The 14,340-nt window shown below is 42.6% G+C and overlaps 1 protein-coding gene across 1 annotated transcript in view; it reads left to right on the top strand.

The window, feature by feature from the left end:
* The window catches only part of HPSE2 (heparanase 2 (inactive)), a 232,634-nt gene that overhangs the window by 135,892 nt on the left and 82,402 nt on the right, over positions 1-14,340 (top strand). Inside the window, exon 4 of the mRNA XM_066601114.1 lies at positions 8,840-9,013. Coding sequence (XP_066457211.1) covers positions 8,840-9,013 — 174 coding nt within the window. The remainder of the gene's footprint in view (positions 1-8,839; positions 9,014-14,340) is intronic.

Raw genomic sequence — 14,340 nt, 5'->3', positions numbered from 1 at the left:
GGCAAGCGCTGTAGTAGTTTTCGGGGAAGGGCTTCAAATATAAGCCCTTCCCTGAAAAATAATCCAAAAATGTGTAAAAAAAAAAAAAAAATCTATACTCACCTCTCTGCAGCTGCCGGGGCTCAGCCACGTCCAGCCAGCTCTTCTCCTTGCACTGCTCTCAGTAGTATTCAGCAGCTGGGGGATATAAAATCCCCGCCTGCTGAATGGGCTGCCTCTGATTGGCTGAGCACTGTAACCAATCAGAGGCAGCTTTCAGCTATTGAATGACAGCTAAGAGCTGCCTCTGATTGGTCATAGCGCTCAGCCAATCAGAGGCAGCACTCACCCATTCATGTACACACTGTACTCAGTCCTGGAGCCAAGGGGATCAGTGAAGGCTGAGCTGTGCAAGCCAGAGCATGCCGCTGCCACATCAGCCGGAAGTCCCGTTGGAAGCGTAAAGAAGCTATCTGAGGCTCTACTACCCACTAGAGTTGTTGAGGCTGCAGAAGGGGCAAGTGAGTAGTACATCAGGATGCCGGGCACTTGCTGCCTGGCTCATCGGGGCTCATGCCTCCCTGTCCCTCCTGACAATGGCACTCTCTGCCTGGAGCATTGTTTATGGAAGCGCTCTCTCTAGTTTGTACTGTTTATAGGGGCACTCTAGCTGTTGTTATGGGGGCAAATCTAGTACTTGGTTGTGAGAGGCTATCTTCCCGAAGGCTATGCTTAAATGTTGGCAACTATAGCATAAGCCCTAAGAAGAAGCTTAAAGGAGTTGTCCCATGAAAAAAGTCAAGTACAAGCACTCGGCAATTGACGGTCCCATTGAAATGAATGAAGTGAGTGTAAGGGTCCTCGGATGGGCCTGGCTTGGGAGGCATCTAGTTAGGGTAGTTGACAAGCCAAGGGCTTACCTTAGAGGGGTAAATCTTTGCAGCATAGTCCAGGAAGCAGGGGTTCGGGATTGTTGGTTGGTGGAGAGGTGTAGTTAGTGGTCGCAACCACATCTCAAGAGTCAGGGGACTTGCAAGCAAACATTTATCTAACTTTGGTGCAGTAGATGGTATAACCTCCGGTGTCGGTGTCACAGTGCACTTGGGGTCCAGCACCAGGCTTCTGTACTTGGAGGGCAGGCTCTCAGTTTTGATATATAGATCTGGACATGGTGGTCATCTGGCTGGACTCTGGTTTCTTCAGAGGTCCGCTCACCGCAGCTCTGATCAGCATTCATAATATTCAAGCGGGCCTGTTTCGTTTTTGCTTCGGCACACACCTCTGCAGCCCTCGGGAGACACAGTTCCCTTCTACATCACTGACTAAATTTTAGTTGCATAACCAGTGTGAACTCCATGTGGGCATTTTCATAACATTACACCGCTCTGCTCCCTCTTGCCAGACCAAACAAGAGTCTGCACTACTTTCCATCTGCCAGGTGTCCCAGCCCCTCAAAGGTACAGTAACAGCAGTGCACACAGTAATAACATCAAATAAAGCCATAGTTTCTTTCATGTTGAACTGCAAGGGTAGCCAACCCCCGTTACAGTACCGCGTATACATGGCCACTACTCCATTCATACGAGGGACATGGGCCCCTGTTCTGTGAGGGTCCCAGCAGTTGGTTCCTAACTGATTAGATACTTATTCCCTACCACGAAGATAGGGCATACGTTCTTTTCATAGTACAACCCCTTTAAGTGCATTTGGTGAGATTATTCAAGGCAACGTAGATTTTTAAGATGAAAAATAATTTTCGCCCCAAAGCACAACTTATCCAAAATTCCCCCAAATAAATTAAGTTTGTCAGCTGACCTGTGGGTTTCACAGCTATTAATGAATGAGCTCTAGGAGCTGTAATTAAGCGGATGATTGTCTGTGACATTGAGCAAGTTTCTACGTGTTCGTATATTTGTCAGCATTCGAGGTCAGATTTAGCATAAAAGAAATGTTTTGGTGATTGGGACTATTTATAGCAGGGAATTTACTGGCGACGGCAGGACTATGACGAATGGGGCGGGGCACGGAGGAAAGCTTTATGACAGTAAAGAATGCATACGCACAATCATAATGATGAACTACTTGAGAAATGCCTTGAATATAAGGCTGGACTCTGAATTCAAAATGCTGCCTGCCAAGAAGAGTCTCTGCCAGACATGAGTCTCTCTGATCCCTTCAGACAAATAAACACTTTACTTATTATTCTGCCCGGCCTGATGTGAATCAGAGAATGTCTTGTCGAATTCTTAAAAATCTTTGGCATTCCTTTATCTCTGCTGGTTGTACATTGAAATAATTAGATTGTAGAATGTAAGCAAAAGTCATGAATGTCATCTGGGTAATTTTTTTACGTTTGAAAGTTATAATGTATTATGTATATTATATGAACATTATATACACATACGATCCTATTAAATATCACAGATCAAATATGTTTCTTCTGTGATAGATAGATAGATAGATAGATAGATAGATAGATAGATAGATAGATAGATAGATAGATAGATAGATAGATAGATATGAGAGAGATATAGATATGAGATAGATAGATAGGTAGACATGAGATAGATAGATAGATATGAGATAGATAGATAGAAATGAGATAGATAGATAGATAGATAGATAGATATGAGATAGATAGATATGAGATAGATAGATAGAAATGAGATAGATAGATAGGTAGACATGAGATAGATAGATAGATATGAGATAGATAGATAGATAGATAGATAGAAATGAGATAGATAGATAGATAGATAGATAGATATGAGATAGATAGATAGAAATGAGATAGATAGATAGATATGAGATAGATAAATATGAGATAGATAGATAGATATGAGATAGATAGATAGATAGATAGATAGATAGATAGATAGATAGATAGATAGATAGATAGATAGATAGATAGATATGGGATAAGTAGATAGATCTAATAATCTTTTTATACATACAATGGATATAAAAAGTTTACACACCTGTTGAAATGCCATGTTTTTGTCATGTTAACAAAGATTAATCATTTCAGATTTATTCCCACTTGCAATGTGACTTGTTATCTGCATTATCTGTACAATTCCATTGAAAAGCAAATTTAAATAATTTAGGATGGAAAAACAAACAAAAAAACTAAAATAATAAGGTGGTTGCATAAATATGCAAATACTGAAACTAATACTTTGTTGATTTACCCTTTGACCTTATGACAGCATTCAGTCTTTTTGAGTTGGTCTCCATCAGCATGGCACATCTGAACTTGGCAATCTTTGCCCACTCTACCTTGTATAATTGCTCCAAGTTTGTCAAATTGCTAGGGGATCTGTGTAGCGCCCTCAGTTCACCCCACAGAGCTTATATGGGAATCTGGCTGGGCCATTCCAAAACTTTGATCTTCTGGCGAAGCCATTCTTTTGGTGAAATTCATCCTCTTAGCAGAGGCCAAAATGGGCTGATATTTGGAACTGCTTAAAATTCCCTCCACCTTGACTAAAGCTCCAGTTCCAGCAGGCAAAAAACAGCCCCCAAGCATAATGCTGCCTCCACCATCTTCACTGCAGGTATGAGGTTCTTCTGGTTTATGCGCAGTGTTGTCTTTGTGCCAAATATACCTTTTGGAATCATGGCCAAAAAGTTCCCCCTTGGTCTCATCAGAGCACAACACGTTCTCCCACATACTTTTGACAGATTTGGTGTTGGCAAAACATAGCCGGGCTTGAATGTCTTTCTTTTTTAGAAAAGGCTTCCGTCTTGCCCCCCTACCCCACAACCCAGATTTATGAAGGATACGGGAGATGGTTGTCATATGCACTACACAACCAGTACTTGCCAGACATTCCTTCAGCTCCTTTAATGTTGCTGTAGGTCTCTTCGCAGCCTTACGGACCAGTTTTTTCTAGACTGTTCATCAATTTTAAAGGGGCGTCCAGTTCTTGGTAATGTCACTGTTGTGCCAAATTTAATCCACTTCTTGGTGATCGTCTCCATTGTGTTCCATGGTTTATGTAATGCCTTGGAAATGTTTTTGTCTCCTTCTCCTGAATTTTACATAGGGGAAATCAGAATCCCTGTAAATAATGGCACCGGAGTACTGACTACTAGAGATGAGCGAACCTACTCGTTTCGAGTAATTACTCGATCGAGCACCGCGATTTTCGAGTACTTCCGTACTCAGGTGAAAAGATTCGGGGGGGCGGGGGAGGCGTGGCGGAGCGGGGGCTAGCAGCGGGGAACAGGGGGGAGCCTTCTCCCCCCCACTCCCCGCTGCAACCCCCCACTCACCCACGGTGCCCCCCGAATCTTTTCGCCCGAGTACAGAAGTACTCGAAAATCGCGGCACTCGGGCGAAAAAGGGGCGTGTCCGAGTACGTTCGCTCATCTCTACTGACTACCTAAGTTTAAATGTGATTGGCTAATTATGAACACAACTACATCCCCAAATATAAGAGAGTGTTCACACTTATGCAACCACATTATTTTAATTTTGTTATTTTTATTTTTCTACCATTAAAGATTTCAGTTAGTTTAACAATAGAATTGTACCGATAACGGGTCACACTGAAATGATTCATCTTTGTTGGATTTTTTAACATGACCAAACATGGCATTTTAACAGGGGTGTGTAGACTTTTTATATCCACCTTAAAGGGGTTGTCCCGCGCCGAAACGGGTTTGTTTTTTTTTCAATAGGCCCCCCGTTCGGCGCGAGACAAACCCAATGCATGTGTTAAAAAAAAAAAAAGTTTAGTACTTACCCGAATCCCCGCGCTGCGGCGACTTCTTCCTTACCTTAGCAAGATGGCCGCCGGGATCTTCACCCACGATGCACCGCGAGTCTTCTCCCATGGTGCACCGTGGGCTCTGTGCGGTCCATTGCCGATTCCAGCCTCCTGATTGGCTGGAATCGGCACACGTGACGGGGCGGAGCTACGAGGACCAGCTCTCCGGCACGAGCGGCCCCATTCATCAGGGAGAAGACCGGACTGCGCAAGCGCGTCTAATCGGGCGATTAGCCGCTGAAATTAGACGGCACCATGGAGACGAGGACACTAGCAACGGAACAGGTAAGTGAATAACTTCTGTATGGCTCATAATTAATGCACGATGTACATTACAAAGTGCATTAATATGGCCATACAGAAGTGTATAACCGCACTTGCTTTCGCGGGACAACCCCTTTAAGCCTAGAAATATGATTAAGGAAACACTATTTCTAGAGGAAAGAATGTTTGTACTTCATCAAAGAAGGGTTCTTTACTGTAAGAGCAGTGAAACTACTAGAAAAATGAAACAGTTTGACATTGGCAACCAATTATGCTTTCCATAGAACCCATGAAAAGTGAGAACTGGAATTAGATTGGATTTCTTCTATTGCCACCCTTCTTGAACAGTGATTTCTTCAGCCATTAGTTTTTGTGTATGGAATCTTTTCTACTCATTTTGTGAAAATACGTAAGTCGTTAGTGACAACTACATACAATTCAAAGTAATACACACGACATGATGGCAGAACACAATGTACAGTTAGTGCCTATGAGTTGTAGATATCGTAGATGTGTTGTTAGCAGGATAGGATCCAGTCTTTGTCTGACTCTCCTCCTGGTCGCAGTACATGGAGAAAATTTATTATAGTCCGGAGCCCCTTCAGAGCTAAAGTGGTTATATGTGTAGTAAGTGTAAAGTTTTACAGTATTATACAGACATAGTTTATGTTCACTCATAATCTTTTTAGTTGGTATAAGTGGTGATAAAGGAAGAACTGGACTGTATCAGCGCTGATTTTGATGTTCACATAGTCCTTTAATGTATCAGGTGTCAGCGGTCTGGAGGAGATGGAATCCAGATGACAGACTATTTCTTTTGAGAAGAGATAACAGAGATGAGACACCATTAAATAATATTCAATTTTTCAAAAAGGGAATAAAAAAGTAAAAACATTCACATGTTTCCTTGTAGTACACTGGATAGATAACAAAGAGTGGAGTCACAAAAAAGAATATAATATACACCTATAAATATACAGTTGCAAGATGAAGTAAGCGACCCCTTTGGAATGACCTGGATTTTTGCATTGATGACTAAGAAAATGTGGTCTGAGTGTTATCTGAGTTAGGGTGGTTTTGACATTTGTGCCCGGGATCTTGCTTTCCTGCACTGTCGGGAGAGCAGGAAAGGGGAATCCCCACAGCTGACCGCCTCCTTCTCAGGATGGGATGGAGCAGCGCCGGATGGACCCCATTGACTGTAATTGACTGGATTTTTCTTCCAGTATTTTGAGCCGGATCTCCAACTGAATCTCCAATCAGAGGTTCCAACGCAGATGTGAGACCGGACTTACAATTATAGACAAACACAGTGTTACTAATAACAGACAGTTGTACTGTTCATATCTTTTATTGAGCACATTGAGTAATCATCCACAGTGCAGGGAGAAAACTTAGAAACAAGTCAATTTTCTTGAAATATTTTAGTTATTTTCCCAGTTGACTTTCTTTATATGTCATGCACAGTTTCCTCAGAAGAATGTGGTGTTCATTCAGTCATTCTTATTTACCACTGCTTTGCAAGCTGAAGTGTAACATTTCTGTACTTGCTAGGGAAATTGGAAAAAAGGATGTAACATTATATCTTTTCAGGTGGCTATTTATAATACATAGGTAGTAAGTATGTTGATATTAAATGTAAACAGGAACGGATGAAAAAAGGAGAGAGGAAGGATAGAAAGTGAGGAAGGAAGGAGAGAGGACGGAAGAAGAGATGGAAGGAACGAGAGGAAGGAAGGCAGTTGAGAAGGAAGGAGAGATAAAAGGAAGAACAAATGGGAGAAAGAAGAGAGGCAGAAAGGATAAAGGAAAGAGAAGAAGGGATAAATGAAGGAAGGAGAGAGAAAGGAAAAAAGGAGAGAAACGGGGAAGAAATGAGAAGGAAGGAAAGAGAGAACGGAAGGAAAGGGAGAGAAAGGAGAGATAGAAGGAAAGAGAGAAGGAAAGGAAGGAAGGAAAGAATGAAGAAGAGATCAAAGGGAGGAAGGTAAGAAGAAGAAATAGGAGGAAGGAAGGGGAGAAAAAAGAAAGAAAGGAAGGAGAGTGGAAGGAATGAGAGAAATAAGGAAAGAAGAAGAGATAATAAGGAGAGAAAGAAGGAAGGAGAGGAAGAAAATTGTACGTGTTTACGATTTACATCAGATTTTTTTTTAAAAAGCTAGAAAGAGAGGTGCACTGCTAACGTATAGAGAGTGCAAATCCTCCCAGGACTCTCATAATTGATACATATAACTGATATACACACTCACTGGCCACTTTATTAGAGACCCCGGCCCTTTCACGATTGGAGCTTCTCTGTGTGGAAAATAGACCTATAACTCCAGAATGCAGAATAAAATCACGCAACGAGCTTTCAGTGAATCAGTTTCAGTGTGAATCCACCTTAGATGGAAAAATCCATCAATCTGAGCGCCTTCCAATCAGGCCGGGTCATCGATGCTACATCAGCCGGGCACTGATAATCTTGTGAGGTTTACTTATGCTGCCGTGTGGAGAGTATACAGAGAATGACATGATCAAGGAAAAATACCTAGGGATAGGGGATCCTAGACAAAAACAACTTGTTGACAAAAAGGGTCAGAGGAAGATGTGAGGAATTGTTCTAACAAACAGGCGCTGTACAGTCAAGAATATTAAATACAAAATTGGTGCTTAAGTGATGTGTAATGTCATTCTTTAGCACAGATCAGCTAGAACAGCAGGCAACCAGTTCCAGCAACATTATGTCTAAGAGAGACAGAAAGGCGAGACTCCAGTGGTGAAAAGAGCACAAAAATTGTATCATTTAGAATTGGGCACAAGCAGCATGAATTGATGAACCCTTCCTGTCAGCTGGTCAGAACAAGTACTATCTCCTGACAAAGCTTGACCATCAAAGCATATGTGGGGGCGTTCCTTTTTCTTATAAGCGACATTCTTATAGTGGGTAATTATGACGAACCAGGGTGTGTTGAGTTAATATGGAAAACCTATAATATTTTTTGGCAATATTTAGCACTATGGCACTTTGCATATGGATCGGTTTATGATGGCCAGAAATACTTGTGATTATTAGCTATTTGTTAACATCTCAGTGTATATACTATTTGTCTGTCTCCTTAACCCCTTAGTGACGGCCAATACGCCTTTTTCTGAGCTCATTAATGAGTTTTTAACTTGCACTTACATCATTTTAAGGCAGTGGCTTGGCTAACTACTGACAGTCAGGCCCCTGCTCTAACTGCAAGAAGAGAAAAAAACTTTAGATTCTGGCAGTTTAACCCCTTACATGCCACAATCAACCGCAAATGCAGCATATAAGCAGATGACAAGGGGAGGGTGCTCTTTCTGTCACCCATCGACACCCTGACATGCGATTGCAAGGTGCCAATGGGTTCCCATGGCAGGTGGAAGCCTGACAAACGCCTCCATGTCTGCCATATAACTCTGCCTATCAGGTCCCACCTCCGTAAATGTCTAATAAACCGCTGTCATGTGTCCCTCCATAGTACAATAAATAAACGTATGAGGCAGCATATGCATATGGGTGAAGAAAGGGTCCTCACTTTTTCATCTCAATTTTGGAGTGCTGCCTCATACTTGGATTAGTGAGAGAGGTATTACATATGTAGACAGACATTAAGTGAATATCTAGAACACTTAGCTTACACTGTATCCTTATTTCGTAAATTCCAGTAAATTCATGAGTGGAAGAGCCCAAGACATTAACAGGAGCACACCCACAGTTAATACATTTAATCCCCTTATCATGTCGGCTAAATTGCTGTTGGGTTCCCTATTGAGATATTCGTATACATTACAAGCTTTCTGTTTCCTCCCAGCCAGGTCTCTTGACAAACTCTATAACTTTGTTGACTGCTCTGGACTTCATCTGATTTTTGGACTTAATGCTCTTCGACGAAACTCAGATAATTCTTGGAACAGCTCCAGTGTGCTCAGCTTACTAAAATACAGCGCCAGCAAGAAGTACAACATTTCATGGGAATTGGGAAATGGTGAGTAAGATAAATCCCCATTACTTGTGTACAGAAATGTTTAGAGATTTGTTGCACAATGCAGCACAAGTTGCCATCTATCATGTAAATGTGTAATGTGTCCCCATTAAGGCAGGAGTTCCCAGGCTGCTGGGCTTATAATCTAAGTGAAGCAGTGTCGTTTTGATGATGTATGGATTGGGAGTCGACATACATTGGAGCCTTGTCTATTTCAGTGTATTTTCACTGTTGTCTATGAACGTTTGTTTTTATCGGACATCAGAGGAACATGGCATATTATGAATCTCCATGTCATGCCCCACAGGCCCTACTTTAGTATTACCATAGTGCATTAGTTTAGCCCAGAGTGCTCCTTTAACCCCTTCCCACACAGTGTCATAAGTGCAAATGTGATGGCTGTGATTGGTAACCACCACACCACAGTAATGCCAGGGATCTTAGAAAACTTAAATCCCAGTTACTTCACCTCTTAAGTACTTTTTTAAACCCTATTAATAGCATTAACAAACGCAGGGTGTTCCTTCTGTTTAGCCGTTGCCCCAGTAATATCAATTGGTGGGAACAAACTGTTTTATTATCTCTGTCTACCACTCTACCCAAGCTATCCATTCTACTAATGACCTTAGACGTAAGTTCTGCTTAAACCTCCCACTCCCGTCTCCAAGACTTTTCCCAAGCTGCTCCAGTTCTCTGGCATGCGCTACCCCAGAGATTCAGGTTAATCCCCAGCACCCACTATTTTAAGCATGCTCTAAAAAACACATCGTTAATAAGGCCTATCACATTCCCTAATCTAAGTTGTCCCCATCTATCCCGTTTCTAAACTCTCCATCTGAACATCAGCACAGTATAGCCCTCAGCCCATACATCTTTATATACTTATGTAGCTATTGGCTGGTTACTGTCTCACATAGTTCTATGTACAGTAGCCTGTTTTATATAAGGTGGCCAGACCATTGCACAAAACTAGCATTTGTACCTCATGTGTGACCATTTATCCCCATAGATGGTAAGCTCTTGTAGGCAGGGAACCCACTGCTATTGTTCAATTTGCTTATCAGTTTAATACTGCATGTAATGTCATCTCTCCATGCATCCCCTGAATTGTAAAGCACTGTGGAATATGTTGGCGCTATATATAAATAAAGATTATTATTATTGCTATTATTATTTGTAGGGCCTAAAGGTAACTATACACTTACATAACTGTCAGCCAAACAACTAGCTTTCTCTGCACTCCCACCACTATACACATGCCTGCTAGACTCGGCTTTGAGTGCTTGTGTTGTCAATGGATGGAGGGTATAAGCTGTTGCCAAACACCCAGTGGGTTATCACCATTGACAATAAGGAATTAGACATGTTGAAGGTTAACTGATTTTTTCCCCCCATAACATTTCCAGTTGAGGGACAGTCATAAGACCCCCATAAACATTAAATGCTCTGCCAGTCTTTCAAAAATCTGAGAGCTTAGTCGATGGTCATCTAATAGGTATGGGCATTTTAACAAAAGCTCCCAATGCTTTCCTGAGATAATGGTTTTTGTGGGGTGGTGGAAAAACATTTAAAAGATCCATAGTTGCTCTCCGCAATCCTCCATTGTTCTATAGTTCACCTGCTACAGCTTTGATGACATCCCAACAACGATGACCTCCACCAACTGGCCGATGGAAACTAAATGGAGAGTTTAGTTTCCATCGGCCAACACTAGAGGTTTGGTTGTTTTAATACCTCCCACAGACTAGGATGGGCAGAGCTGTGGAAGAACAAGTGTACCCTGACCCGCCAGGTTAAAGCAGCTGTTGTCCATCACATCCAGACAGAAAATGTAGAATTAGCCATACAAGCGGCTTAGCTTTTTCCATACTCCTATAAATTAGAACTGAAAGGCCCTGGAAAGTGTTCTAAGTCTACCAAAGCAAATTAAATGTCCGTGCCCCTTCCTGTTCTAATTTATGTGAGTCCTGTGGATGTGCCATGAAAGTCTTTGTGGGAGTTAATGATTAATTTGGATAGGTGAGCGTCTCATAAAGGATCCACTTACCAAAAGGTATGGGTGCTGCTGGCTTTACACCTTGTTTCCAAAGCAGTAAGATCCATAGTTAACCATGCTACGCAGATTAAAAGCCCTTTTAGTTTCCACAGACGTACATAAAGGTAGTGCAGGCCGTAGATTAGATGGCACATTGTGCGTAATTTTTTTTTTCTGTATCTCCATCCTCCCATCATAATTAAAAACTATAAAACACACTACAAAACAAAATCAAGCATTATGGAAGGAGTTGTTGCTTTGCTGCAAGACTCAGCATGCAGTTAATCTCCGGCAAATGATTAGAGTTGTGTGATTAGATGAACAGTCTTTCAACCTGAGGCCCTAAAAGTGGTTCCATCTCAGGGCTCCCACGCACTTGCATTTCTTTACCGCAATTGTCAATGGGACTTTCTAATGCTAAAAACGCATCTCAAGTTGTTGCTTTACGTTTTTAACATTAGAAAGTCCCATTGACAATCACGTGAAAAAAGGCAGCGATATCGCAGTGTTAAAAAAACGCAAGTGAGTAAAAGCCCTTATAAAAAGGCTACTTGTGTGCAGTGACCTATTTTTCCGCTTGTGTAGAGGTTGTTGACCACTAGACGCCTCTATGATGCAACTGAAGAGATTTCACCCAGTTAACAGAGTCTGAGAGGGGCGCATTTTTGGATTGCAAGAAGCTGGATGGTCGAATTGATGAATTGCCCGCCACCTGGGCAGTTCTAACCAGACTGTTAGGAGATGTTGGGACCAGTAGATGCGTGAAGGCAATTCAGCTCAGGGCGCCCTCAATGGAACACCAGTAGAAAGGATCATCTGACTGTCTGACAAGCACGAGCAGCTCCAACCGTTTCATTGACCACCATCCAGAGACAGGTGGTACCATCATTACACCCCTGTGTCTGTCAGAACCATTTCCAGGTGCTTGGCTGAAGGACATTTGGTCTCACAGCGCCCATTACATGTACTGCCTTTGACAACCACCATCGCTTCTATTTGCAGTGATGTCATAAACGACAAAACTGGACTGCTACGGAGTGGAACTGGATTGTCTTCAGATTTAGTTTAGATGCTGATGACGCACATATTTATGTCTGGAGACCTTAGGGTGAGTGCCTCAATCCTGCCTTTGCTGTGGAGCGGCACACTGCCCCCACTGCTGGTGTGATGGTCTGGGGCCATCGCATACAACAGTCAGTCCCCCCTAGTAGTGGTACGAGAGACAAAAACACCTCAGCGATATGTTCAGGACATCCTGCAGCCACATGTGTTCCTCTCATGGCGGCTTCCAAGAGGCAGCAGGATAATGCCCGGCTGCACACACCAGGGGGTCACAGGAATGCTCCACAACATTTTCACACTTGCGTGGCTGCCCAGTTGCCAGATTTATCGCCAATAGAACATGTAGATGACCATCTGTGATGCCAACTTCGACAGTCTATGAGTTTGCATGATCTGGAGGCTCAGTTATAGCAAATGTGGATCGATATGCCACAGGATACCATTCAGAACCTGTATGCCTCCATGTCTGCCCCCGTATCACATCTCTCATCCAAGCTAGAGGCGGTACAACAAGGTACTAGAGTCTCCATACCTTCCCATATTACATCTTATATCCAAGCTAGAGGCAACCCAACAGAGTCTCCCTATAAGTGTTAAGTTTTCCGCAATAAATTATCTCTGGTATTGTAATCACTTACTTATATCACTGTTACAATCACACATAGAAAGTTTTGTGCAATTCCAACAACTCCCTATAGGGGATGTATTTTTTTGACAATAAGTGTATATTGGGCTGATAGGTAATCTGCCTCCTTACTACTTGTACAAGAAGCAGCAAGGTAGCAGCATACCCACACCAGAACAGCTCAATGAATAAATACTGTACCAGAACTAACCTCAAAAACTAAATACAGCACCAGAAGCAAACTCCTAGCATAAATACAGCACCAGAACCAAGCTCAGTATATAACTACAGCACCAGAACCCAAACACAGCATGAACCAACCTCCATACTAGCTCAGTACTACGGTGTTTTCTCAAAAATAAGACACTGTCTTATATTAATTTTTGCCCCAAAAGAGGCACAGTGTCTTATTTTCAGGGGGTGTCTTAATCCTCACCTAGCAGGCGGCGTCCTTGTCCCTCACACTGCTCTGTAGTTCAACAATAATTCTGGTAGTGGCAGCATCAGAGGTGTAATAAAATCATCTTCTCTTTATTGCTCCATGTTAAAAAGGCAACGTTTCGACACAGATGTCTTTATCAAGCTGCTCTGCAGGCTCTGAGGCAATCTTCTGTGTCGTCCTCAGCGCTAAAAGAGCATCCTCTTCCTGGTCACATGGATTGAATACCCCGCCTCCAGCAAGAGAATGCTGTGATTGGCTCGGGACCGCAGCCTGAGCCAATCACAGCCGACGTTTCTTGAGCCAATCACAGCCATTTACTGAATGACATCACTGGGCTGTAGTCCTGAGCCAATCACAGCATTCTCTAGCTGGAGGCGGAGTATTCAACCTACTACCAAGAAGAGAATGCTCTTTCTGCGCTGAGGACAACAAGGAACACTGACGGAGTGCCTGGAGAGCAGCAAGAGAGACGGGGACTGCACCTGCGAGGTGAGTATTTTATCCCCATATAGTATAGCTAGGGTTTATTTTCAGGGGAGGGTTTATATTTCAAGCCCCCTCCCTCCAAAAAATCAAGAGAGGTCTTATTTTCTGGGAAACATGGTAGCTGAACAAGATGCAGACACACGGATGAAGCAGATTATCTTGCCAGGCAGATTTAAGAGTGTTTGCTCCAGTTTACATCCACCTGGTGCTCCTCCTACAAGCTAGTGGCCAGTGCCTTATGCCACCACACAGGTAGCTATGGCCCGTCATGCATAGACACAGTGCATCCTGAAATGCGTGGTACTTTATATATACATTTATATAGCTGATAAGATCTGATTTATCATATGTTTAACCAAGCAGCAGTATTTTTGCAGACGGTGTTAATGATATGCAAGCGGAATTCTTTGTGTGCACTGAACACTTAGTTAATGCCATGAAATATCACCTCCACATCTGTCAGGTTGTTTTGCTTCACACCAGCAGGGCAGGAGAGGTTATAGATGAGAATGCCGTTCATTCTCTTAGTCCTCTTTTATGTGGAAGAAAGGCTGAGGCTTTGGACCAAGAAAAATAACCACAACACTCGTTGGCCAAGAGGCACCTGTTCCTCGCAGTCTGGAATTCTTCCATGTATTTTTACTTTGACAGTTCTTGTTCCTGAAGTACGATTCTTATAC

This window comes from Eleutherodactylus coqui, chromosome 4, assembly GCF_035609145.1.
Source record: "Eleutherodactylus coqui strain aEleCoq1 chromosome 4, aEleCoq1.hap1, whole genome shotgun sequence".
In the NCBI taxonomy this organism is placed as follows: Eukaryota; Metazoa; Chordata; class Amphibia; order Anura; family Eleutherodactylidae; genus Eleutherodactylus; species Eleutherodactylus coqui.
The sequence above is the reverse complement of the archived record's forward strand: the minus strand, read 5'-3'. Positions and strand labels throughout refer to the sequence as shown.